The following is a 27,817-nucleotide window of genomic DNA, read 5'->3' as shown; positions in this document are numbered from 1 at the left end:
GCTCCTACCTTCCTTTCCTCTGCTTTATTTTACACGGGTACTACTTTAAAAATCAGCAGAAGTGTGATGCGTTCCAGGGTCCGACCCCCAGGAGGAGGAAGCTGGGTGCAGTGAGCATCTGTAACCGTGGCGGCCGCAGGAGGACAGGAGGAAGGGCACAGGTACAAGGAGAAAGGGCGAGTTGCAAGAACAAAGGCAAAAACGACGAGTACACGACTCCTGTACGGTAGCGGTTCCTTTCTCAAGTCTGCAACTCCACAGCTGCCTGCCTCTCTTGGATTTCATTCAACTGCTATTGTTTGCTACGCCTGCCACTCGACAACAATCTGGCTTATGGCCATGTAGATAGAGATGATCCCTGATGGATGCACCTCCAGACCCCCCAGCGTCCCGTAATCACTTAGACACACTCTGTTTCTGGAAAGCCTAGCCGATGATGGTGTCTGCTAGCAGCCTGTCACGGGAAATGAGCCTGTGCTCATTTCCTTCAGAGACCCGAGGGCTTGCTCTCAGGCTCTGGGCCGGACAACTGACAGGCGGCAAGAATTCAAGGACCTGCACCTGCTTCCTGTCTGACAACACAGACCAACTAAAGGCGACTGATGTAACAGCCTTCCCAGCCCCACCCATAACACGCCTCCGAGGTCTTCAGAGAAGAGGCACAGGCACTGCTCTCACCTTCTTCCCCTGGGAGGGTCACCAGTAGAGCCACATCAAGACAAAACGTGTGTCACTCCCCCAGGCAGCCAGGCCAGGAGCCCGAGCCTCGGCCCGGCCTGCCTCTTGAACTTCTCTTTGGATCCTCCTAAATCAACCAGGTGCCAGGTGTCCCGCTCTTGACCTCTCGGTGTCCTGGGTCCCCACTTCCTGCCCCTGGCTTAGTGCAGAGCTGTCCCCTGTCCCTGGGACTTCTGTGGGGGGCTCCCGAGAGGTCCTCCTGCCTGCAGGCTCCCTCTGCAGACACCTAACATCCTGCTGCCTAATTTGGAAAACTTGACTGGCGCTTGAATAAATAGCAAGCGATTTGGCATTATGTAGCAAAAATCATAAAAATATCCACATTCGTTGAAACCAATTAATTCCACTTCTAGGAATCTACCCTAAATAAATTTTATATTTAGAAAATGGTAAAGGCTGCCCAAAATATTCAATAGCAGCATTACTTATGCTAAACCTTAGAAGAATGATTACGTTGCTATGGCACATTAACTTACTGAAGGATCAAGTACTCAACAACGATGCTGATAGACAAACTCAATTGTACTTACGATTCTCTATCACGGTATCTACGAAATATGGCATCAGATTTAGAACATGTGTCTGGATTTTAAAATAAAAGTTATGTGGGAAAGGGCAGTCATTTTCCAAAGCAATTAAAATTGAGGTGTAAGAAGAGAACTGTTTTACCACCATGTGGGAAAGACAGGAAATTTAGCTATTAAGAGAAAACAAACAGTGGTTTTCAATAATGAGCCTAAGTCCAAAGTTACAAAGGCAGGTGCTCTGAACTGCAGATATTTCTTTGTGAACAGATTTTTTTTTTCTCTGTATGTGGTTAGTTCTGGATAGAATTCCCCTAAAAGTGACAACACAGAATTATCTGCTACTGATGAGCAACAGGGATGAGGGGATGTGAGTGGGGTGCCACCAGTACACAACGGCTCTCCAAATCCTTGCAAAGCCAAGTTAAGTAAAAGTAAGCTGGCTACATCTCTGCAGACAAAATGCAAATTTAAGTGGCATAAAAAATTTATGTATACCAAATATTGTATAAAGAACCACAAGAGGGGGACTTCCCTGGCGGTCCAGTGGTTAAGAATCTGCGCTTCCACTGCAGGGAGCATGGGTTCAATCCCTGGTTGGGGAACTAAGATCCTGCATGCTGCGCAGCATGGCCAAAAAAAAAAAAAAGAAAAGAAAAGAACCACAAGAGGAAGAGGGAAAAAACCATGGAGAACCCCAAGTAACAGTTATAACTAGTCAAAAACAGAGCTCATGGATTTAATAGAAACGATTTGCTTAATTAGAGGCAATATTTAGGAACACATTAACATCAGTAAGTGGCATCTAGAGGTAGAAAACCATTTATGAGCAGCTCCATAGCAATACACGGCCCAACCATCACCTCATGCTAGGATACAACCTGTCATGAGTCCCCAGGCTGGATGCTTTTCCCACTCACATCCTTCCCCACTTCCAGGGCGCATTAGCCAGGAAGTGGGTAATTCCTGGTCCTGAGATGGACCAGGGGAGTCCATGGGCTGGGAAAGGAGCGCCAGTCACGTGCCAGTGGACAGGCTGGCCTTTCAGATACCAACTGACGGCCAATCCCACTGTGTTTCCACTCGTCTTTTTTTCTTCCATCAACACATCACTGTTTCCATCTTTCACCATGGTTAGACTGCAAACAGTTAGTTATTTTGGTGTCCAGTCATGTCTGGGACACCAAAATAACTTAGCTTGTGCTTGGGTACGAGGCCTACAGATGCTTTTCTTTTCATCTCATTTTTTCCGGTACTTTCCAGATTCAAGACTATGTGCTGCTTTTGAGACCAAAAAAAGAGAAAGTTACTGACAGGAGAATACTGACACTGGCCCCTCAGCCTCTACAGGAGTCGTCTGGTTAACAGGAAGTCTACCACGTTCTTCTCCTCAACCTACAATTCCAGCGCAAACGGCTCTCCTCTCCCCCAGTGGGCTTGGTCTGAACGTCCTTCCCTCGTCTCTGAAGGGCTGAAAAGCCTGCGTCTGTGAAGCCCTCCCCAGATCACTCCGACCTCCTCTCAGCGCCCCTGCACCCCGTTCCCTGTCAGAGCGCCCGACATGCAGTGTCGCGCTCACTCACTGAAGATGTAAATCTCCAGCACAGCGCTGGGCTCAGCTACGGCAAGGACAGGAGGGATGAGTACAGAGAAGGGGACAAGGTCCTCACCCAAGTCTCCAATCCATCCACTGACACACCATCCTAACATCCTTACAAAGGAAGGGGAAAAAGATGGAGCTTCTTCGCCGAAGACCCCGGCCCCGTCGTTGGTCCCACAGGCTTCCCGGGCGCAGAGCAGAGCTTGCTCCTGTGGCCCCATCTCCACCGTCTGGGGACTCCTTACACTAAGCCACCCCAAGTCACCTTAAAAATTATATGCCTCTTGAGGCATATGGGCCAACACGACTTAGACATGCTGTGCTCAGATCAAGAGCTGAGGTTGGCATCAGCAGCCCAGGCAGATGACAAGGGGCCAAAGGTACTGGTTCCAGAAATGACTGTGTCAAGCAGGGCTCTAGACGTACACACGAGACTGAAGGCCAACACCCCCTTTAGTTCAGGGACATGAGGATGCTGGCGAGGCAGGTACAGTCCATCCTCACCCCAACCCCACCTGCCTTTGAGAAGCAGCACGTGTGCCCCAACATGAAACTGCCGAGAGCACCCTGCTTCCCCAGGGACCCCGGGGCTGCGAGCTCTGGACCTGTCATGCGGAGACCAGTGGGGAAGCTGGCTAGACGTACATGCAAGGGCAGAAGGGGGAACTGGAAAGAAGCCGGGTGTGTGTATCAGGAGAATAGAGGTGCCCGTCAGAGAGCGTAACCGCCCTGCCAGACGGGCCTCAGATGGGGGCAGTCACTGGAAACAGGTCTTTAGTCAGGCACTGCTCCAGGAGAGCTGCCAGCCCAGGGGCACATCCCCCCAGCCTCAGGCCCCAGCCTCTGGCAGCCTTTCCTGACCAGCCTCAGGACTCGGGCCCTGAACCTTATCTGCACTTCCCACACCTCCTGCGTCAACAAACCTGGGAAGAGAATTTCACAAACATCTTCACAATGAGTTCCAGCTAAGAGTTGTTGGGTCTGATCCAAGCAAACGAAAGAACTGGCTTTTGCCATAAGCCAGAGTAAAAGGTAAGGGTTTGCACGAAATGTGACACGCTTTCTTAAGCTCCCCAGCCAAGCATGCATTCCCTGTAAGTTTGCGACAGTGTCTTTTAATCTGCCTAAAAAAAACACCGCAGCATCTACTGATCACACAAGAGCATTTTGATCTCGACAGCTCCAGGGAAAAGGTGACAAAGCTTCACGATGTCATGGGATTGCTACAGTGCAGAGGCCGCCTTCAGCAAACACCCAGAGAGGCCCTGCCCAGGAAGAAAGGCGGGGAAGGAAGGTCTCAGGCAGCCCGGACAATTCTTGAAGAAGTGTGAGGTGAGCAGTGATGAGTAACACTGAAAAGGTAAGATCTGAACCCTGAGTCACAGGGGCCATGGTTGAGCAGCTAACTGACCAGAAAGGAAAAGAAGAGAAGAACCAGTGGGGCGTAATCAAATGAGTTAAGAAACTTGGATTCTAGCCCCAGACCTGCCAAAATCTAGACCTGAGAACTTTGATAAATGGGCCTCAGCTGAAAATAAAGAGAATGAACTGAACACATAACTTCCTGTTGAGTCTTCAAATGATACGACCCCAAGACAAGAGACAACAGCAAAAACTGCTGCTGAAATCAGAAGTAGCTATGGAGGTAAACTCATCCCAGGGGCGAGGCACTCACAGGCAACAGACACACCAGAGACTAGACAGCTCTGCTATCTTGAGGGTTGAAAACCTAATCGTCACTTATTGGCCACTGGCTACCAAGGCCACGAGGATGCCTATGGGAGTCACGGCCACCATTACAACTCAACAGTGAGAGGGCCAGGTCCACCTCTGCCGCGACGGACACGCAGCCCAGCAACTTCCAGCACCAACGCAACAGCTCACCACGCCGAGCTTAGGTCCCCAGGAAAAGCTACCCTTACGCTCCGTGTGCTATGCTTCCCAAGGTGGGGATCTGCCAGGTACTGAGAAGAGTTCCACTTAAAGAGAAGAAATGGTGTTTGGCATGTCAGTGTATCTGAGTTAAATATTTGTTTGCCTAGAAACAGCAGTTTAGAGAAGCCTATTCTCTGTGGCCCATGTGGAGATCTCACTGCATTCAGGCGACCGAGACAGAGTCGGTGTGGGATGTGAGACTGAAATGAGGTCTAGGAGGCGGGGGTCCTGGGCTTTTTGAGTCTATATTAAACAGTTTTAGAAAGTTGAGGGGCAACGGGGAAGAAAGAAGACAGGAAAAGCTGGGAGAGTGCATCATATGACAGGTAGAAGAGGCTGGAAAAGGGAATCACGATTTTGCCCCCTTCGTTGCTAAGGAGCCTCTGAGGACAACGATCCCAGGAGCGGGGGATCTAAATGCGAGGACAGGAGGGTGTGCAGCAGCCCGGAGAGCACTCTCCTGCCCAGGTGCTGGCCTTCCAGTTCCGTGGACTCTCCGTTTCTCCTGTGGGATCCTTTCTGCCCCTGCCCCTTAAATAGTGTTCAGAGCTCTGCCCAAGGCCCCCTGCCCTCCCCGACTCCTCAGGCTCCTCTGGCTGGCCAGCCAAGGCGCCGCCCTCACCTTTGAGTCGTAGGCCGACTGCTTGATGACTTCAGGCGCCATCCAGAAAGGGGTGCCCACGAAGGTGTTTCTCTTTATCTGGGTGTCTGTCAGCTGGCCCGCCACGCCAAAATCCGCCAGCTTCACCTCTCCGTGTTCCGAGAGCAGGACGTTGGCAGCTGTAAAACAGAACCAAAGATGTCTCCTGCCATCATCTGCTGGAGAGTTCCGCCCGCTACCATTTGGCAACAGGCACACGCGTGCCCCAGCACCATCATGCGCTCTACAAGAACCGGGACCAGGGCTGTGCTTCCGGTGAGACCCCCTCACGGCCCGGCCCACCTACCCAGGCATGTCGAAGGCACTCTCTGCATACCCATAGGACAACTTCCCTTGAGAAGAGAAGCACAGTTAAAACTCTACAACTAAGACTCCTTCCTCACCTTGGGTATTTCAAAGGAATATAAACAAGATGTTTTCTCACCTTTAATATCTCTATGAATTTTCTTCTCCGAATGCAAATAATCAAGTCCTTTCAGTATTTCTCTTAATATAGTAGCAATCTGGGTTTCATCTAAAGGGCCAGGTTCTAACTAGCAAGAAAAAAAATGATTAAAGTTACTTAAATGATTAGATGAAAAAGTGTGAGATGATAGAACAGAGTCAATGTTAAATGGACGAGAATAATCAAACCTGAAATCTCCTTCACTCCAAAACAGAATTAAAACCTAATCACAAGGCCCTTTAAAAAACCCCAAAAAGAACCGGGGAAAATGACTTTGCTGAATGAAGCAAAGCTAGCTAAGAATCGAAGTCGGGCCAATGAGAAAGGCCGTGGTCAGCCTGCCATGCCTGCCGGCTGAGCTGGGAGGGATGTCAGTCCAGAAAGCAAAAGCCCAGCACCTCGCAGTGCTTGCCGGGCGGGGGGGACAGAACAGCCTGGCTCTGTCCTAACACAGGTAACGGTTATCAAAACACAAGTGGGGCTTCCCTGGTGGCGCAGTGGTTGAGAGTCCGCCTGCCGATGCAGGGGACACGGGTTCGTGCCCCGGTCCGGGAAGATCCCACGTGCCACGGAGCGGCTGGGCCCGTGAGCCATGGCCGCTGAGCCTGAGCGTCCGGAGCCTGTGCTCCGCAACGGGAGAGGCCACAGCAGTGAGAAGCCTGCGTACCGCAAAAAAAAACAAAAACCCACAAGTAGTCAAAAAGAGAAGGCCTGGGAGCTGACTGCTTTCTGAGGCTACCCCTACACCAGAAGCTTTTAAATCTGAATTTTAAAACTTGGGGGAAGAAAGCAGAAAAGAGCTCAATCCCTCATGACTGAACTTTTTGTGTGTTTTTGGGGGGGCGGTACGCGGGACTCTCACTGTTGTGGCCTCTGCCGTTGCGGAGCACAGGCTCCGGATGCGCAGGCTCAGCGGCCACGGCTCACGGGCCCAGATGCTCCGCGGCATGTGGGATCTTCCCAGACCGGGGCACGAACCCGTGTCCCCTGCATCGGCAGGCGGACTCTCAACCACTGCGCCACCAGGGAAGCCCATGACTGAACTTTTAAATGTGATATAATATATATACACACGTATGTTACGTAATAAAAACATCAGTATATTACCCCAAATGACATAATAATTGCCTGAGAATAAATTTTTCAAGGAAACTCGAAGGAATTGACACTGACTCCTCACTGTCGTTAGTTATACAAAGATGTGAGGCAGACAAGTCAGGCACACACATCCCCACTAAAAGAAAGAAACGCAGACAAGTTCTAGAGCTCAGTTCAAACTGGACAGTAAGCCTACTATCACTTGTACAGCAAGGAACTCAACCACAACCTATCGCTTAACTACCTCAGCAAAACCACCTAACACTCCACCCAAAGGACTAACAGCGGAAGCATCAGAGAAAGGGGCAGAATTCTAACAATTTAATTTTTCATCTGAACGATGATGTTCAGTATTACGTTTTCAGACTTGACAGTGAACTCCACCACAACCCCAATTCACATGTGTAAGTCAACGGGACGACACAATTCCACGATGCTCACCGAGTAGGTGTGAAAGAGATAGATTTGCTTTAAACCAAAGGGAATGGAAACCAAGACACGCCTTCTGAGGTAGTGTTCCGACGGACACGTACATTTTCTCGGACAGACAAGTCCTGCCGTCTCAGGGCCTTCAGTGGGATGGTGGTGGAGAGACAGCTGATCATTTCTGGGCTCAGGTCGGGGCACAGAGAACCCCCTTCTCACAACAGCGTGATTGCAGCTGCCCCGCTTTCTGGTCCATCCAGCGAGCTGGTCATCACAGGCCCAACCTGATCCATGAAAATCCGCGAAGCCCGGGAGGAAGGGGGTGTTTCTCAAAGTCGGGGCCACCTCTCTGGGACTCTGGCCCGTCTGGCAGCGGGGCCCCCGTGCTCAAGCCACTTTCTCACACTCAGAACCCGGGTGGAAGGGAGGCTCCTTGCTTTTCGTTTCACGGTGTGCTACAGACGCAGAGAAGTCACACTGACAGGTAACTAGTCCCCCAGAAGTCCTCCAAGTCCTGACTAGGAGCCCGCCCGCGACTGCCGCAGACCAGGGCAGCCCACTGCGCGCTCTGTTCCACGGAACCTAATTCCTCCCCAAGTTGTCTGACCCAGAGTCTTGTTCTCAAGAAACACATCGAAACAACTGTTCCTAAGCACACAATCTGGAAACCCTGCCTTGTCTGCCTGCTCCACATCTCCTTCTGAGTTCATAGATTGGGGGAATTTTAATACTCAAAATGAGGAAAATGCACTTTTCTCATAGCCTGGGGAAAAAGAGGAAGGAGGCAGAGATGCTGGCGAATTTGCTCTTATGCCCCGGGGTACAGACCACAGAAGGGTAACCCCACTGTTCAAAATGCTCTCCCAGAGCAGGGCTTCCATCTCCTCCTCCAGCAGGTTTTCACCCAGGCAGACAGCCAGGAACGTCTGGCTGGACTTGGACGTACCCACCTCCGCCCTCCTGTGATCAGGTGTCTGGAAAGAAACGGCGGAGCAGCCTGGAGTCATCACCAAGGAGAGAGAAGACTGAGGAACATGAAGTGAAACATCTTCTGCTGGACCATTTAAGAGCTGGCTCTCCGACTGATATATATATATATGGTTATGCCCTTTTAAATCTGGCCTAAACACCACCCGCCAATGATTCATAGGCGGGGGCAGGAAGAGAGAGACTATTTACAGAGCAGGGAGATCCTTCAAGGTGTCAAAATTCACTGTAAAGGGTATTCAGTTGTTCCCTAGAGCACAGAGCTCCTGGCTGGTGGGTCCTCACATCCTCCACCACTAACACTCCTAAGCAGTCTCTTCATTAAGAAGACTGTGGAATCTTCAAATAATCTCTATAAAAGAAAGACTCAGAGGAAAAAAAAAAATGTAGACTGCTCCTCATCTCTGGGTGACTTCTAATTCCCCCTCCCAAACCTGTTTTCCCCTCTTCCTCTGTAATAGACTCTCGGCCTGCACGCGGCCACCCCACTAGAGACCGTATCTGCCGGCCTCTGCAGCAGCAAGCTTGGCCACATGACTGAGTTCTTGCCAAAGGAATACTTGCAGAAGTGCCCCTTCCCGGTCTTGGCTTTGAAACGCCAGCAGCCAGAGAGGACAAGGACTCAAGACCACGGGAAGCCACCCACCCCTGCAGGGCCCGGAGACCACTGACCCCACGTGTGGGAGAGAAATTTCCATCTCGTGTGAGACACTGTTTGGAGACCACCACAACAGCAGCTTGGCCTAAACATAAATGAATATGTCATCTCATTTTTTTAAATTCACGTGGCATATTCATTTTTAAGTTTGTCAAACATCTCTGCCTGACTGAGTGACCAATGTATGGAGCCTAGTTCCTTCTTAATTAAGATTCCAAGGTTGCCCCTTAGATTCTCCTATAATACTGACTCATCTTTTAGTCAGTGAAAAATCTTTCAGCCTCAGGCCCTCTGTTGCGAATCCTCATTCCCCTTCTCCCAATTCACCTCACGCTGCTTTATTTTCCTTGTAGCACTTTCCCACATGCGATATAATCAACTGTCTGCCTCTACTTGGAAGCTCAATTCCAGAATGAAAAGAAAGCCAAAAAAAAATTAACTATCACACATGCTCACAGGGCAATCCCGGGTGAAGGAAGGCGCCATCTTCCTGCCCAAGCTAAGGTGTTATTAAGACTCAATGCAGGGAATTAAACTAATGTCTCACGGGCTTCCCTGGTGGCGCAGTGGTTGAGAGTCCGCCTGCCGATGCAGGGGACACGGGTTCGTGCCCCGGTCCGGGAAGATCCCACATGCCGCGGAGCGGCTGGGCCCGTGAGCCATGGCCGCTGAGCCTGCGCGTCCGGAGCCTGTGCTCCGCAACGGGAGAGGCCACAACAGTGCGAGGCCCGCGTACAGCAAAAAAAAAAAAATAAAAATAATGTCTCACAGCCTAAGTAAAAAGGCATGATAACTAAAATGTAGAGTGAAAAAAGCCACCCAGTCTATAGTATTTCGTTATAGCAGCCCCAGTGCATGAAGAGAAAGGATGAATCTAGAGTGAGGAAAGAGCCGGCGAGATCTTCGTACTGTGGGAAATGGCAGAGCCCTGCCCATGAACAAGACACTGTCATCTTTCCCTCCCCGGGCCTCATGTACAGGGGCTGCTCCAAAGACATACAAACATACCAGCACCGTGCCTCTTAACAGAGAGAGAGACATTAAACAAAAGCAAGGTGGGGGCTTCCCTGGTGGCGCAGTGGTTGAGAGTCCGCCTGCCGATGCAGGGGATGGGGGTTCATGCCCCGGTCCGGGAGGATCCCACATGCCGCGGACCGGCTGGGCCCGTGAACCATGGCCGCTGGGCCTGCACATCTGGAGCCTGTGCTCCGCAACGGGAGAGGTCACAACAGTGAGAGGCCCACGTACCGCAAAAAAAAAAAAAAAAAAAAAAAAAAAAAGCAAGGTGGGATTTTTCTAAGAAATGCCCCAAATCCATATATTCAGCTACCTGGTAACAAATCTTCATATGCAACAATACTCTGGTTTTTAGAATCTTGTGTAAACATTTAATAGACACTCTCAAAATAATCTTAATAGTCTTCAACATTCAAAAAACTCTTGAATCCCATTATTAAAGTGCATCTTCTTTGAGGACTGGGGTCAGGCCAACAGAAAAGGGATAAGAGATAAAGAAAAATACGACAAAGTCAGAGAGAGGGGAAGGAGAGCGCGAGGTCAGGGCTTTGCAGCTGGTTACAACGAGGTCCAACGTCCAGCTCTGTCTGCTAGCTGGCACACCTAACTTCTGAGTATTTCCGTTTCCTCCAGTAAAATGAGACGATTTGGGGACATTCAAAAAGGGATGCCTGGTTCTTGCCACCAGAGCCCATGACGTGGAAGATGGACGGCAGTTTGCTGGGACTGGCACCATATGGGATTTTAGTTAATAAGTGGAGAATTCGACACTTCCTTCCAACTGTAATGTCTAAAATTTCACAGACTTCAGAGCTCCAAAGAAAGTTACCACTAAATAAATTATTGTGGCATTAAGAATGAATAAACTAAAGCATTTAGAGACTAGAATTGCTGTTCTGAGGACTCAGCGTTGGAAAAGAGTCCCCACAAATCATTTTATACATGCCACAAATGAAATTCACTTAAGAGAATAGTAAATCTAATTATACAAAATGAGGCAATTTTCTACATTTCTGTAGTATTTCCCAAAGGAGTTAAAAAAAAAAAAGAAAAGCTCTTTGTGTCATATGTATATTTACGGAAAAGAAGCAAAGGAAGTCATAAAATTTATCCAGCTGTTTTGCTTTCTCCATTTTAATATCACTGTTTATACCATATTAAATTTTTTTCCTGAACTTTCCTTTTGACCAATTGCTTTTACGGTTTATAACATTATGTGATTTTTTTAAAAATTGGGTACATAAGCCTTTCAGAGATACATTCAGTTCTAGAGGTTTTACCTTCCCCCCAAAATACTAATTGTTACTATTACTGTGAGAAAGTAAACTCCTTTTAATCAAAGGGTATTTCTTTTCTTAGTGAATAAAATCTGTGTAAACTGTAACCACCAAAAAACGCTAGCTTCTCTCAGCTGTGAGACCAGTGAAAACTGCAGACGTACCGCACTGACAACTGTCTAGCAAGCAGAACCCGCGCTCAAACACTAAAATGATAGATCAGGCCTGACTTGGAAATCACCACTCACCCAAAAGCCCAGCTTTTACAGGACGGGCAGGGAAAGAGTGCTGATTTCACCGCGTAACCACATGGGGATGAAATGTCAGGGGCTAAACAACTGTGTGAGATTTTTTTAAATTTGTTTTGCATATATTGTGTTTCAAGGATGACTTAAGTAATGCTCATGATTTACTGGTTATTTCTGAGCATCTTATCAGAGGCCAACATGTAACCATATTTTAGCACAAGAGGGGAGTTACATGGGGCTTCCCTGGTGGCGCAGTGGTTGAGAGTCCGCCTGCCGATGCAGGGGACACGGGTTCATGCCCCGGTCCGGGAAGATCCCACATGCCACAGAGCGGCTGGGCCTGTGAGCCATGGCCACTGGGCCTGAGCGTCCAGAGCCTGTGCTCCGCAACGGGAGAGGCCACAACAGTGAGAGGCCCGCGTACCGCAAAAAAACAAAAAAAAAAAAAAGAGGGGAGTTCCAGACTGTGACTTTGAGGTCATCCTACACCGGAGCTGCCTCTCATCTGTGTGGGCTGGACACCTAGGTCCAGACCAGGTAGGAGACACCGCCACTGGCAGGGGTCCAGCTCCACCACAGCCACACTGTGAGCACAGCAAGGCCTCTCTGCGTGTGCATCCAGGAAACAGAAACATGCGTTCCTGCTTGGCCCGACAGCTGCTCCCATTGTGATACTGTGCCCGTCTCTTACCTCTGAAATCAAATTTTAATTTTTAAAAATTCTAGTTCTGATTAATCATAAATGAAAATGTTCCACGCATATTTTAGAAGGGAAGTTACCGTCTGAAACATGAAACAATGACGGGGTACCAGCTCCACAAAAGTTAAAACCAGTTTTAGAAAATAAGAAACTGTTCTTAAGTCAGACACAGCAGGCGACATCCTTCATGGCTGCTTGGAATGAATTCACTGGTTTCCCATGAAACAGCAAAACTATCTTCAAAAGCAGATCTATACGCAGACGTAAGCTGGGACGAAGTGAGAGTGGCGTGGACATATATACACTACCAAATGTAAAACAGATAGCTAGTGGGAAGCAGCCACATAGCACAGGGAGATCAGCTCGATGCTTTGTGACCACCTAGAGGGGTGGGATGGGGAGGGTGGGAGGGAGACGCTAGAGGGAGGGGATATGGGGATATATGTATACGTATAGCTGATTCACTTTGTTATACAGCAGAAACTAACATACCATTGTAAAGCAATTATACTCCAATAAAGATGTTAGGAAAAAAAAAGATCTATAATTTACAGTAACGTATCAGAAGCAAAAAATCCCTATTATAAGGAATAGTTTGGTCCTTTTTTCATGCAACTTAAAAAGGGAAACAGAATGTAAACAGAATTATCTTTACAAGCAAGACTGACCGAGAAGACCTCTGATGCATTAAACATCCAACATGATACTTACTAAGTCCAGTGCGGAGCCTCCACCAAGATATTCCATTATTATCCATAATTTAGTGTCCTACAGAAGAAACAAAGAGAGAGGCAAATTATTTTTTTTTAAAAAGCAGAAAAGATTATTTTAAATAATCTAAGGGTATTTTGCGCTGTCATTTTGGAACTAGAAAATTTTATAAATACACAACAGTGAGAAAAGTGCGTCCGAGTGAGAACTGGGTGGGAAGCCTGCACTGTGCCAGAGGGGCCCCGCACCAGACCCCCCGGCAGTGCGCTCCACAGCTACTGCACCAGGGCTCCAAGGGGCGCGCCTGTTTTCACACAGCCTCAGTGGGTGATCCTCTGGTACAGAAGGGTTTGGGAACCAGTCCCCAAGGCCAGTACCATGCACACCCATCCCGCCCAGAGCGTCAGACAGGAGGCGACCGGAGCACAGCCCTGGGGACAGGCCACCTCCCCCCAGCCTGCATCTCTGAGATGCGCAGGGGGCAGGTGGCATGGCTCGTGCGGCCTGTCACCCACTGCCTTGCTCCGGAGCTGGGCGGCCACCCTGAAGGCCGCCATCCCCCAGCTCCGGGATATCCAGGAGAGCAGAGAGGCCCGAGCCTTGCCCCAGTCCTCCAGCCCCCTCACCAGCCTCCGTGTCTTGCGTCTCTTCCGTCCGTCTCTCCTGAAGCCCCGCGGCGCCCATGGCTTCCAGGGTTCTTTTCAAACACAAATCCCAAAGTGCTACTCCCTTGAAAGCTAAGAAGCAAGCAAACACCCACCCAGCCCTCCCAAGCGATGAGGGCACACCGGTGCGGGGTCAGGAGCACAGGGCCTGGGGGTGAGCCAGACCCCGACTCACAGCCTGCAGACCTGGCAGTTACTTCCTCTGAAGCCTCTGACTGGGCGCCTGGCCGAGTGAGTGCCCGCGCCACAGCAGGCAAGCTTGAAGGCTGGGGGGCGCGGTGACCTGCCACAGCCTGCGGTGCCCGGTCCACAGCCTGGGAGCAGGTGTGCGAGCACCAGGCTGCTTCCCTGCTAACGCCACACCCTCCGGTTGCTTTCAAGTGCGTCAAAAAGAAGAAAAGCAAACAAAACCGTTCCTAGGCTCTTTGGTACCTTCAGGATAGAGCTGAGCCCGAGCTCTTCAGAGCAAGCAGGGCCCTCGTTAGGCCCCATCCTCGCTGCTCCCTGGCTGTAGCGATGCTGAAAGATTTGCTTTTCTGGGCTGAGTCACAGTTTCCTCAATCAGCAAAACCCTCACCAGCTCCCCTCCCCACACCCCACTTTAGCACCTTTGGTCTGATCTTCACTTAGATTTGCTTGTCTGTGTTTCCCACCAACACCAAGCTAAGCGGCTGGGGGCAGCGCCTGGCACGGTCAAGCCCAGGAAAGGCGGCCTGTGGCACCTGTAGCGGAGGAAGGGCAATGATGCTGACTGCGTGTTCACTTCAGGGAGGCACTCGTGCCTGCACTACACTTGTAAAGTAAGTTTCTTTTAAAATTTAAAATAAATCCTGATATCTGGAGTCAAGTCTGTGATATTATAAAGAAACAGCCCAAGTTTTACTGTATGTGGAACACCCTCTCAAGTCTTTAAACGCCCCTGACTCCTGATATGACGAAGACAATCCCAGTCTAGACTGGAAAAGGCACGGAAACCTTACCTGATGCGTCTGGGGTCTACCTGATAGACACAAACATCTACTCACTCAATATTCATCCAGCCATGGGCACCAGCCTTGAGCAGGCGCCATCACCCCCTGCTTCTGATTTCAAGAGAACTTCCTAGCAGAGAGAGCATTCTCCAGTCCTCCTGTATTTCACAGACACGCCCAATTCTTCCCCACGCCAGTACTTCCCGAACACCTGCTCCTGGAAAAGGTCAATGCTGCTCCCTCTATAGACACCCCAAAGCACCTTGAGAGCGAGAAAGCAACTACTGCGGCGAACGGCCGACACCATTTTGGACGGCACAGGAAAGCTCAATGGTTTTTCTGTAAGAAACCTGGGAGTTCACGTTTCTACTCTCGTTCTCTTTTCTACAGCACCGTCTGGCCCGGCTCCCATGTCTTTGACTTTGTGGGTGTCGAGGGTGAGTTCCCTACAGCGAGATCAGTTCTGGCAGGCAGGTCCCCCCACCCCGCATCTGCATCTGTGGGGAGCCGGGGCAGAGGAACAGGACACCCTGGGAAACGGTCTGTGCTGACTCGGAGGTTCAGGGTCACCCCGCAGCTTCGCAGCTTCCGGAAGCAGCGAGACAGGTGACCACGCCTCATCCCCCGTTCCAAAGCTCCAGCTCCCCACTACCTACCAAGGGAGCTAAACAACCCTTTACACGGCTCGCTCCCCTGTCAGGGAGTCATAACAGGGGACAAAGTGACCTGTTCTCCCGTAACCCTCAGGGGCACTTCAGCAACAGCAGAACACCTGGCAAACCAGGTGCCCCAGCTGAAAGGCTTTATAAAGCCCGAGCCTTCACTGCATCTTCCTGGAGAGGAAGATGCAGTAAAAAAGACCAGCCCCGCTTCTCTGTTCATCCAGCTCGTTCCTGGTACCAGACAGGCCAGGGCCTGAACGCTACCCAACACGAGGTCCGCCAGATTCTCGGGGGGCACTCAGGAAAACAGCACTGGGTCCTTCATTCAGGCCACTGCTCTTTAAATACTTGGCCAGGTCCTAGGACCCAGGTGCTTTTCTCTCCAGTTCCACCAGTCTGGGAATGGAAACTGTGTCAAGAAAGGTTCCACTGGTCCCACCTCTCAGCTGAACCTGCCTTCCCACCCCACGGGGAGGGCCGCTCACCTCGGCCGCCGAGCCAGCAAGAGAGTGGGGGAAAGCCCTGGGGACGAGGGGTCAGCGGCCTCACCGGCTCTGTGCTCCCCGCGGCCGGTCCCCGTGGGGAGCCCGTCTCTAAGGCGGAGGCCAGACCTTCCAACGACTGGCGAGTCACAGCTCCCAGGAGTGGGCCCCAAGCGAGGGGACAGCAGGACCTGCCGGGTCACAGAGGCGGAACCAGCTGCCTTTTAAGATGAACCGAAGGATGAGTTGGCACCGGGGCGGGGGCGGAGGGAGGGAACGAGGGGGTCCAGTGCGGTCGGCCAGCAAGTAGGGCGGGAGTGAAGCAGCAAGAACCTAACGTGGACGGCGAGGGGAGGGCCAGAGAACGGTCATCCTGTAGCCTGTTGATAAACACTTCACACTTCCTCCCAAAAGTCACCGGAGCGCACCGGGGCCGCCTCTCGCTCTTACTCGGCCCTCGAGGTGTGCAGGGAAGAGGCCAGGAGCAGCGAACAAACGGCGCCTGCGCGGCGGGGAGAGGGGCGGGCTGGGGGCGGGGCACAGGGCGGGGGCGGGGCAAGGCTGGGGGCGGGGCAAGGCTGGGGGCGGGGCACAGGCGGGGCAGGCGGCCTCGCTCACATGGACACAGGCACTGCCCTCCACCGACAGGGGAGTCCTGGGGGAGGCGGCAGAGGACGGGCTGACACAAATGTATCCACAGGTCCTTCACGCAGCGAGGGTCACTCTCCTCTCTCTTTAAAGCTAAACCATCGCTGGTTTTAAAATAGCTGAGAGCTTCCACCAAATTCCAGTACGAATGCCCAACTCTGTGGCTTGGCGGACCAGCCCTTGGCAAGCACGGACCCACCTGCCTGCTCCTCTCACCTCCAGCTTCTCCGTGCGCCCAGCTCCAAGGCCCGCAGGCTTCTGCACGGCTGCACCCGCTGCCAGGTGTGCCGCCCGCCAGCCTCGGAGGACAGCGCTCGGGGTGCCCCTCTCCCTCCTCCACGCTCCAGGCCCCTGCTGTCCTCACTGTCCCTGCCTCGGGGAAGGCAGCCCGGCTCACCCTCCGCCCAAGACGAGCCCCACCAGCGGTGCCCTCCGTTCACCCGCCACCTCCCATTCCCACGGGTGACCCCCAGCCCAACCAGTGACCCCACTACCCCCTTTGTCACACCTCCCCCAGCACTCTCCTCCTCCACGGCTGCATTCCTCTGGACTCCAGCCTTCTCTTTCTCTAGGCTGACTCTCTCCCACGGTCCCAACGAGTCCAAGGCTATTGGGTCTGCTTGGCTCCACCCTGTCCTGGCTAGAATTCCCCAACTCTAAGCCTCAGCTGCCGGTTCCTCTTTCTGACCGAAAGGGAAGGGTAGGAAGAACCACGTCTGCCTGCCTCACACGCTGACCGGGACAGAGACGCTGCGGACGTCACGAAAACCAGGGGCAGAGCGAAGGCCGGGGCTCAGGGTGAGTGGAGCCCTGCGGTGCAGGCAGGGCCTGTGCCGCGTCAGCTGGCCCCCGCGCAGCACAACCAGTGCAGGGCACTCATTCAACACAGGCAGAAGAGGCCTCTTAAATCTGCCGCCAGTCACCATCCCAAGTAATCATTTCTACCACCCACCCCCAAAGAAGAAGCATTCAGAAGGGAGTAAATGGACCAGCTCAGGAAAGTAAAGACGGGCTCTGAGGGCTGCAGGCCAAGCGCTCCCCGCGGCTCCGTCAGGATTTCTCCTCTTCGGCACCACCGGCACCTGAGGCTGGATAACCTCTGTTGCGGGGCTGCCCTGTGCATTGTAGGGCGCTGAGCAGCATCCCTGGCCTCCGCCCACTAGAGGCCAGTAGCACATCCCCAGTCCTCAGGGCCAGACACCACCCGTGGCCTCTGGGGGCCAAAGTCGCCCCCGCTGAAAACCACTGAACTGCCCAGTCAATGTCCCTAAGCCTGAAGTGCTACTGCACAGAAGTGCTGACCGGTGAACTCTCTCCTCCCCTTGGCAAAGCCAGATGTTATACCCTGCAGCCTCCAGCTAGGAGACCATCACTAACTCACTGTGAGACACCTAAGCTTGGAGTGCCTCAGCCAGAAAAAAATGGCAATAATCTGTATCTCTAACCTCACGGTTCACCTGACAAGAAAATGAGATAATGAATGTGAAAGCACTTTGCAAAGCTTGGGGTACTAAACACAGGCAGAGTGCTATTAGCCCCTCAACAGCATCACCCGTAAGTGCCTTGAAATAACCTGGTAAAACCGAAAAAGCCCAATTAACAAGACTAAACGGTATTTCTCTGCTTGGGAGTTTCTGAGCGGAATAAAATCTTGAACAATGATTCATCCACATTCTACACCAGAATGAAAAAGTAATTACTGCCCTACAAGCCCTGAGGCATGAGTGTTAGAGAAGGATGGTCTGGTCAAGGGACACACGTGACCTGCTCGACCAAGTGACCAAGCACCGTCACGGCCCAGATGCAGAATCGCCGCCCTCATAAAACCTGCCAAGTGAATGGCATGTGAGGCACTCTAAGGAACATAAGAATGGTTTTAATCAGAATAATTTCATGTTTAAAAAATGACCCCAGACAATGGAAGTTACGAATGACCTTGTAAGAGAATTTTCTCATAAGGGAAAGAAAACAGTTATTTATTTAATAACTTCGGGATTCACCACTTAAAAGGCACCGAAGTGTGTAAAGCGAGGCGTCCCCCTCTCGGCCCTGGCTCCTGGCTGTCCAGCCTCCACGCCCACCCGCTTAGCGACGCTTCTTCCGTGACTTCACAGACACATCTCTGCAAATACCTATCAACCCCTTCTCCAGTTCTATCCAAATGTAACGCTCTATACACTGTTCTATACCTTGCTTCTCCTTGGAGCATTCTATACTTGTCCATAAAGGAATTCCCCCTTTTTTTTTTTTTAAAGCCGTAACTAACCCACACCCTATTGACAACATCAGGTTGCTCCCATTCTTTTGCTATCAGAACCTCGAGGATGTATCATTTGGGGAGTTGCTGGAGGCTGAGTCAAAGGAATCCACTTGAATTTAAATAGATAATGACAAATTATTCTTCAGAGAGGCCGGCCTCCAGCAACCTGTGAGAGCTCATCTCCCTTTTCTTTGCCAACGCGCCATGTCCCTTGACAATGTAATCCAACTTTTCTTCAGTCATTCTTAGGAGGTGAATGAATTGTGTCCCCCTCCTAAATTCATATGCTGAAGTCTGGACCCTGAGTACCGCAAAATGGGACTGAATTTGGACACAGGGTCTTCAAAGAGGTGTAAGTTAAAATGAAGTCATTAGGGTGGCCCCTGATCCAATGTGACTGGTGTCCTTATAAGAGACAAGGACACAGGCACACACAGAGGGACGACCATGTGAAGACACAGGGGGAAGATGGCACCTCCAAGCCAAGGAGAGGGGACTCAGAGGAAGCCAGCCTGGCCGACACCTCGACCTCAGACTTCCAGCCTCCAGATCTGTGAGGGAATAAACTTCTGTTGTTTAAGCCGCCGGGTGTGTGGCGCCGTGTTACGGCAGCCTGAGCAAATGATGGTCATCAATCCATTGCGGGGGCGGGGGGTGCGTATCTCACAAAGTTTGTCTTTCTCTCATTGTAAGGCTGAACATCCTTACATATTGAAGAGTCATGCATGTTTTCTTTTTTTGTGAGCCCTTATTATCCTTTTTCTATTGACCTAATATTAGGGGAAGTAGCCTCCTGTAACATGAGCCATAAACACAGCATTTTCCTCATTTGTCTTTTGATTTTGCCTTTGGTAGTTTTTTGCTCGTGGAAGTTAATTTAATGTACACACACCACATCAACAACAACACCGCTTACAGGCAAACCTGCCCTGCACTGCCTGGAGGTGGTGGCTGAAAGCTGGCACTCCCCACGTTCACAACCCTCACGGGCGCTTGACAGACATCAGACGACGGAAAGGTTAACACAAAGTGAGTAAGAAAAGGAGTGGGTTCTGCACCGCTAACAAAGATTTTTACACCATGAATTCTGAAATGAAGTTAAGCTCTGCTTTTGCATCTGCACTGTAAGGAAAGGCTGAGCCCAGGAGGTCTTACTAAAACAACGGGGAGTCACAGACTTCCTTAGGAGTGTGGTTTTTAAAGCGAAGGTACCTTTTTGCTAAGATGCTGAGCATGAACCCAGACTCTTGAGCCCAGGTTTGGATCCTGCCTCTGACCCGCACCAGCTCTGGGACCCTGAGACCAGGCCTGAAGCCGCGTTCAGTTTCCCATCTGCTCCCGGGACTAAAGAACACCCACCTCAGGGGTGTGCCTGGCACACAGCAGTGCCCATGAACTTGAGCTATTAATACCACACTAACTTTAGAGTGCCCCCTGTCTGAACCCAGGTCCACTGGGAGTCTTGTGAAACTAGGAGGCAGGAAACGGGTATCGAAGCCCAAACCCCACCTCGTTTTACAGTCAAAGCAACTCCCTGACATTCATGACACCTTCCAACTGCACTCAAGGCACAGAACACGATGCCTGACCTCAAAAATAGCTGATTTAATTGTTCCTCTGTCTCACAGATGCCAGCATTCCTTCAATGATTCGTGCCTACTATGCAAACAGTGTCACTGGGGGGTCTGTAAAATGAGTAGGGCTCAGGCTCTTTTCCTAAATAAATCACTTTTCATAATAGAAAAGTGGGCAAATAACTACACCAGCCAGCCTGTGGTGGGTACCACAAAGACACAAAATGCTGTGGGTGTTCAGAGGAGAGGCCCGTCTCATCAATTACCTACACAACAGAACTAATGGGGAGAAGAAAATGAGAAGATCAATCAGAAAATCAATGGCCAATAGGCACATGAAAAGACGTTTAATGTCGCTAATTATTAGAGAAATGCAAATCAAAACTACAATGAGGTATCACCTCACACCAGTCAGGACGGCCATCATTAAAAAGTCTACAAATAACAAATGCTGGAGAGAATGTGGAGAAAGTGAACCTTCCTACACTGCTGGTAGGAATGTAAATTGGTGCAGCCACTACAGAAAACAGTATGGAGGTTCCTCAAAACCTAAAAATAGTTTCCAATTGATCCAGCAATCTCCCTCCTGGCATATATCCAGACAAAACTGTAATTCGAAAAGATGCATGCACCCCTATGTTCACAGCAGCACTATTCACAATAGCCGACATATGGAAACAACCTTAATGTCCATCAACAGATGAATGGATAAAGAAGATATGGTACATATGTACACTGGAATACTACTCAGCCATAAAAAAGGAAATAATGCCATTTGCAGCAACATGGATGCAACTAGAGATTATCACACTAAGTCAGTCAGAAAGAGAAAGACAAATACCATACAATTTCACTTACATGCGGAATCCAAAATATGACACAAATGAGCCTATCTATGAAACAGAAACAGACTCACAGACCTAGAGAACAGACTTGTGGTTGCCAAGGGGGAGGGGGCCAGGGTGAGCAGATGTGAGCTTTTTTGTATAGAATAGATAAACAAGGTCCTACTGTATAGCACCGAGAACTGTATTCAATATCCTGTGATAAACGAGAATGGAAAAGAATATATTAAAAAAAGAATGTATATATGTATATAACTAAATCACTTTGCTGTACAGCAATAATGAACAGAACACTGTAAATCAACTACACTTCAATTAAAAAAATAAATTAAAAAACGAAGAAAACAGGAAATTGAAGCAGGATAAGCATGGGGGTGGGGAACGACGAGGGTGGGGGTGGGGGACAGCCCAGCCTTCCGCTCTTTCACGAGGCCCTAAAAGGACAACAGTGGTCCAAGACAAAGTCTCTTAGTGCTGGGAACAAGCATGGAACAAGAGAAAGGCCACTACCTGCAAATATCAACTAAAATGACACTGCGCTATTAATAAAACCTGAAACGGCACAAAGAGAAACAAATGAACTGAAGATTTCTGGATCAAATCCTTAGGAAAAAATCAAAAGCATCACTACGAATTATCCAAAAATACTGGAAACACTACATACACCAAAAGCTATACAATACAACCAAAGATTTATTCAGGGGAAAACACAGTATTATACATTTTCATTACCAAGCCAAAAAAAAAAAAAAACCGAGGCGGGGGGAGGGAGAACTTTTAAGTGTTCAATATGGAAGTTAGGAAAGAAGAAGGAAACCCAAGGAAAACAAATAAACATACATGCAAAATGGAAAAATATCAGAATGAGAAATCCACTTTACTTTTTAAATAAACTCCAGGTACTATAATCAAGAAAAAAATAGATAACACTAATTTGCAAATATAGCAATAAAAAATGACGGATGGAAACACTTTTAAATGCAAACAGAACAGGTCACAATGTTTTATTATAATACGTTTAAAAATCTACAATAGATGATTTCTTTGTAATGTATGAATTAAAATTTACTCAAGAAAGAAGAAACGGGTGGGGGAAGAAACGGATCAATTAACGTCCTCTAAAAATATCTGTATAAAGAGGAAGGAAGGAGGGAAGAAAGGATGGGAAGGAGGCAAATGATTTTGCCCTTGAATGTTTTAAAAGAACAGAATATTCTAGCAACTCTCCTGAAGCACGGGACTTTTCCTGACATCACAACGTGTAACACCAACACCTGGAAAAGGTTATCATCAGTACAAGAGGAGGAGGAGGGAGGTGCGTTTCTACGCGCCAGGGACGCGGTGCCTCCTGGGACGGAGGGCTGTCATCTAAAGAGAGGAGTTTCTAGAGAAGAAAAAGGTGCTTTTGGAAATGAACATCAGGTGTGAGAGTCTCCGCACACGTGACACGTTTGCATGGTATTTTCTACCACCACCTGCCCAGCCCCACCAGGCCTTGGGCCTGCCTGCCGGCCAGGTCTGCAGCACTTTCCAGAGGCCGGAGCCCTCCTCTGCGTCCGCTCGCTCCATCACCATCAGAAACCTGACATGACAGGGAGAACACAGCCAGAGCTGCTGTCCTTCCAGGCCACCTCTCACCGCCCCCCACCCCCGACCACCAGTGGCCCAGTCGGCTGGGACCAGGCCACTCGCGGAAGGAGGGGCCAGTGGAGTCCTCCAGGGCCTGGGGAGAGCCACACCCTCCTTCACCACAGGCTCCCTGCGGGGACAGCCCCGGGGCGCCTCGGGTCTTCCTCTCGGTCCAGGAGGCGGGGTCCCAGCCTCAGCCCACAAGAGTGCGACACCGCAGCGCCGCACGCTTTACCGAAGGTTTCATTTGACTCTCCCGGTAGTCCTGTCCGCTTTACAGACGCGGATACCTCGTGAGCGCGGGGAAGGGGAACGGCTGGGGCCCAGATCCAGACTTAATGTTGAGTCAGAAACCTAAACAGCAAGACCCACATAACAAACATCACAGACTCTGCGCAACTTCTAAAGGATTCCAGTGAGGAAAACATGCTCTAGTGTAACTGTTCTTAACTGGCTTCCTTCCAGAGAGCAATGAACGCTAACCTTACTGCCTGAAAAAAGACATGGGTTTACGAAAGGTCTGCCTGTGACCTGCGGGGTTCACACGCCCTGCTCTCTCGTGCCAAGAACGAGAACTTCCGTCCTCACGTCCTGCAACAAACTGGCAAGGGCGCCGAGCCGTCCCTAAGACGCTCTTCTCCGGGTGTACGTCGCAGGCTTCTCTCTCCTGAAGAGGCCGCCTCATAACTGTGTGCGTGTGTGCGCGCTGAGTTTCAGTAATTAAGGCCCCCCCCAGATGCTTCTCTCTTTTGCATCAGCACATATTCGCCACAACAGCAACAGATCTGTTCACGGGAAGTTCCTGTGCTGAATGCTGGTTAAAAACGAAGATGGATTAAAAACATCTGCTTAAACGTAAAGATCCTTACAAGGTAATCAGGGACCTACACTTACAAATGACCTAAATCTGAGGGAGCAGAAAAGAAATAACAGAGAGGAGCATGGAAAGGGTGCCCCGGGAGATAAAAGAGGGGGACCTGACTGTCCCCCCGTGCTCTGTCCTCATAAAAGAGCAAACACAACCGTCAGTGACCATAAACTGCTACGTCAGACAAGGCTGCCATCGTCGTAAGCTAAAAATGTACTCTTCCTAAAAGTGAAATACTTCTCATAATTACAAGATTATCTTTCTGCCAGGTGAAGATTTTAATGGTTATTACACAGCACATGTCAGAAATATCCACCACAAAACCATAAAACCAAAAGAAGTGACTACTGAGGGCTCAGTATGAATTCTCTGATAAAGACCCAGCCCAAAGAGATCAGACAGGACTAAGTCAGAGGGCAAATAGGGCTGAAAAAGAAGACTTTATGGTGTGTTTTGCAAATTTAAGAGGTACCTCCGGTGTTAAGATAACATATGGAATTAGTAGATTCACGCGTAACAGATGCTGTACTTCAAATGCACGGGTGGCAAATTCATATTTATACTTTTATCTCCATCCTTCAGGGTATTTACCATACCCTAACGGTAAACAGCTCCCCAAGTAAGGGACTTCTGCAACATGCCGGACTGTACCGAGGAGACGTTTCTGCTATCTGAACTCTTACTCTCCTTCCTTCCAACCTCCTGGCCACCTCACTCGTCTTTATTTCCTGCACAGCTCTACCCCAGAATGAACAGTTAGGTAACAGGCACATGTTCTCGATGTACAGTAAGTTCGTTAACGATGAGCTGCTGGACACAGTCAAGCTGCACTTGGATCAGACGTGCGAATCCGGGGCACCCTCCCTGAGGCAGCCCTGGGGCGCAGACCTGAGGCTGCTGAGGAGATATGGATACGCGTCTCCTGCCCCTACACCCGACCATGACATGAACCACCACCGCCCCCGGCTCCATTTCTGCCTCGGTGAGGGAGACTCCATCACAGCACATAAGCGTCCACACCGCCCCATGCAGACGCCTAGAGAAGAGCCAGCCTAAGTGCTCCGTCTGGCTCCCAGCAGACTGTGGTCGGTCAGTCATGGCCGTGACAACGTGTGGCTCCCAGACGGGGTTCAATAAAAGGGCCTGGTTCGAGCAGTCCATGTTTCCATGTTGAAGCAGATGTCCTTACTCACCGAAACGCCTGGAAGTCCTGCTGTGCTGCGTGGACCACTGAAAGAGAAGGAGTTTCTTTCCCCTCACCGGGAGTAAGGCTTCTCTTTGATTACGTACCAAGCGCTCCTCATTACATAATCTAAGTAAGATCTGTGATCTCATATATGATACTATTTTTTTTTTAGAAATTTACTTAGAAATATAGAAGTTTTAGAGAAGAAAGCATATGGCATAATTAATTGTTTTACCTGAATACATCAGCTGTGTTTAGATACGTCAGACGAAGGTTTGAATAGGCAGAAGACGTATGTTGAGACAAAAAGAACTAGAAATACAATTAATACTTATTTTAAATTATAGGCAACAGCCAGAAAACAGAGTTGAGTTTCTTTTTGGTGAAGTAAAATATTTCGCCTAACTGGAATTTTAATTCATTCAACTTTCTGGATAGAAAAACATAAAACGGAGCTGCCAAATGTCTTCAGGGACTCCCTTCAATTACACTAGGACAGTGTGTTCGGGGGAGAGAAAGGAATCCATGGTCCCCGCCCCCCGAAACATCTCGACATTCTCTATTATCTTTGGTGCTGAGCCGACCTTTTTTTCCCCCATGATGGAAATGAAACGTATTCATTCCCCTGTGATTTCAAAGCAAGATTTACTTGGGGATTAGTTTAGTCCACCCAAAAGTAACTTGTTTTGCTTCTACCCGCGGTCACCCTGGAGTCTGATACAAAGGGCTCCCTGTATCTTTTCTGTTTTTCCCAGAAACGCAAGGACAGATGCTTGCAAGCTAAAAATCACTCTCAGAGAAAACAGATGTTCTCTTCCCTCTCCCAGAAGTTGCAGCTGTTCCAGGTCCATGGGGAAGGCGGCAGATGACTTCCAAATGGCAACGGAAGCTGGGAGGGTGGCTGCCACAGTGTGGGCACGGGGCTCCCCCCACGTGGCTGAATGACTGAGCAGATCACTGCGGGGAAACGAGGGCCCCGCTAGCCTGGGGGTGGCAGGCAGCTCACGAGAACCAAGGACACCCTTGTCTCTATGCCTGGAATCAACGAGTATGGTGCCCAAGACTACACAAGGCAGCAAAAGTGGAGGGAGACTGTTAAAATCCTAGCCGGAGGCACCAGGATAAAGCTTTTGTTTGTTGCTCAGAGAAAGGCAATCCTCATGCAAGAAAGCAGCCTGACTGCACCACCAGGGCAGACGGAGGCCGGGCTCCTACAGGGGGAAAAGCTGTCCTCGCAGAGTTGCAGGATGCCGGACGGGCTGTAGCTGCCAGTTCTCCGTGCGACCAAAGCCGGTGACTCAACAACTGAGCGCCCATGGACTCCGTGTCCCCGGGACGGGCTCTGCCCTGGGCCACCACTGGTGCTCCCCTCTGCGTGTGGACCGACAATCTGGCCGCTCTCCACAAAATAAAAAAAACAATCCAGCATCTGGTAAACTGCCGCTCAAAGGAAGTTTTGAAGAGCTGCGCGTCTGATCACGATTATGAAAACGTGCGTGAATTTCCTCCCTTTTCAGAGACTCTACCTTCTCGTATTCACGTCACTTACGTAGAAGCATAAACCCCAAACCCATTTTCTTTAGACAGTATAGCAAATTAATTGGGGCCGACAAATAGCGAACATAGAAAGCAGCAGCATGGACGCAGGGCAGATATTTGGAAGGAACTCTGAAATCAACTGTGTTTAAAAAGAACAAGCCAAGGGCTTCCCTAGTGGCGCAGTGGTTGAGAGTCCGCCTGCCTATGCAGGGGACACAGGTTCGTGCCCCGGTCCGGGAAGATCCCACATGCCATGGAGTGGCTGGGCCCGTGAGCCATGGCCTCTGAGCCTGCGCGTCTGGAGCCTGTGCTCCGCAACGGGAGAGGCCACAACAGTGAGAGGCCCGCGTACCGCAAAAAAAACAAAAAAAAAACCAAGCCAAAAACCTAAGAAAACCACCCAGTGGAATCACAAACAGACGATAAAATGGACAAATCGTATCGTTTCCTGGCACACATCCCACTCTCCCCGCCAAGTTTTAATATACTTAAGAGTCTAACAACATGAGGTCGAGCATTTCTAGAAGCAGCAGGCATCTTCCAGATTCCTCTCGACTCGGGAGGCAGGTGGCCCGTTTACCTCAAATGATGAGTCACGGTCCCTGAAGACCAGATCTGGAGAAAGAGCTGGAGGCAGAGCTCCCCGACCCGCCAGCCCCTCGGCCTCTGCCCGCACTTCTGCGGCCAGGGCGGGCCGCTCTGTCCTCGGTCCCCCCGGGAGAAGCCCACGGGGCAGGCCTGGGAAGGCTTCTCCCACAGTAACCTCGGTCCCTCAGTGAGGCCAGCTGCTTGCGGGAGCGGGCTGCGCAGAGATGGGCCGTCACCGGCCCCGGCAGGGACCGCCCGCCTGCTGGACGGCGCGCAGGAGCGTCCAGGCCCGGGCGGCAGGGGGAGCCCCGTGGAGGGAGGCTCTGTGGGCCCCTCCTGGGCTGCCACCCAACACCCCCTCGGGGTAGGAGGGACGGCCCGCTCCCAGCCCACCCGCCCCTGCTCTCCTGCCACTGGACAGGAAGGGGAGGAAAAGGAGGGACGGGAGGCAAACCACCCCCGAGAGCCGCTGGTGAAGCGCGTGCTGGTGGCTCTTGTCTCCAGATTTTCCGTCTCTCAGAGACCACGGGTGATTTCACCAGGGCCTTCGACACGGTTCCCTCGAAGACAGCTTCAAACAAAGGCTTAACGTTCCTGAGGTGTTCACCCCTTTAAAGCCTGAACACGTTTCTAAGGCATCTTTGTGCGTGGCCTGCAGGGAGGGGACCCTGCACGTCGGGCATTTAAATCGGGTTGTTCACAAACACAGTCCGGCCACAGCCCCGAGATCCCCGTTCAGGGGTGGGACGGGGCACTGGCAGGTTTTAAAGCCCCCTGCGTGTTCCGGCTCTAAGTTATTACTGCCTCTGGATTAAATAAGCACCTTCCGATCAATCACTTCCTAATGGGAACACTTGTGACGCACGCAGACCTGG

The 27,817-nt window shown here is 50.5% G+C and overlaps 1 protein-coding gene across 1 annotated transcript in view; it reads right to left on the bottom strand.

The window, feature by feature from the left end:
• STK24 (serine/threonine kinase 24) overlaps positions 1-27,817 on the bottom strand; it is a gene marked incomplete at its 5' end in the record, with an annotated part of 102,328 nt that overhangs the window by 13,187 nt on the left and 61,324 nt on the right. Inside the window, 3 exons of the mRNA XM_079721720.1 lie at positions 5,420-5,577; positions 5,883-5,991; positions 13,026-13,082. Of these exons, the coding sequence (XP_079577846.1) occupies positions 5,420-5,577; positions 5,883-5,991; positions 13,026-13,082 (324 nt within the window). The remainder of the gene's footprint in view (positions 1-5,419; positions 5,578-5,882; positions 5,992-13,025; positions 13,083-27,817) is intronic.

The sequence above is a fragment of the Hyperoodon ampullatus genome (assembly GCF_949752795.1).
Source record: "Hyperoodon ampullatus genome assembly, chromosome: 16".
Taxonomy (NCBI): Eukaryota; Metazoa; Chordata; class Mammalia; order Artiodactyla; family Ziphiidae; genus Hyperoodon; species Hyperoodon ampullatus.
Note: the sequence above shows the minus strand (reverse complement) of the source record. Positions and strands in the feature narration are given on the sequence as shown.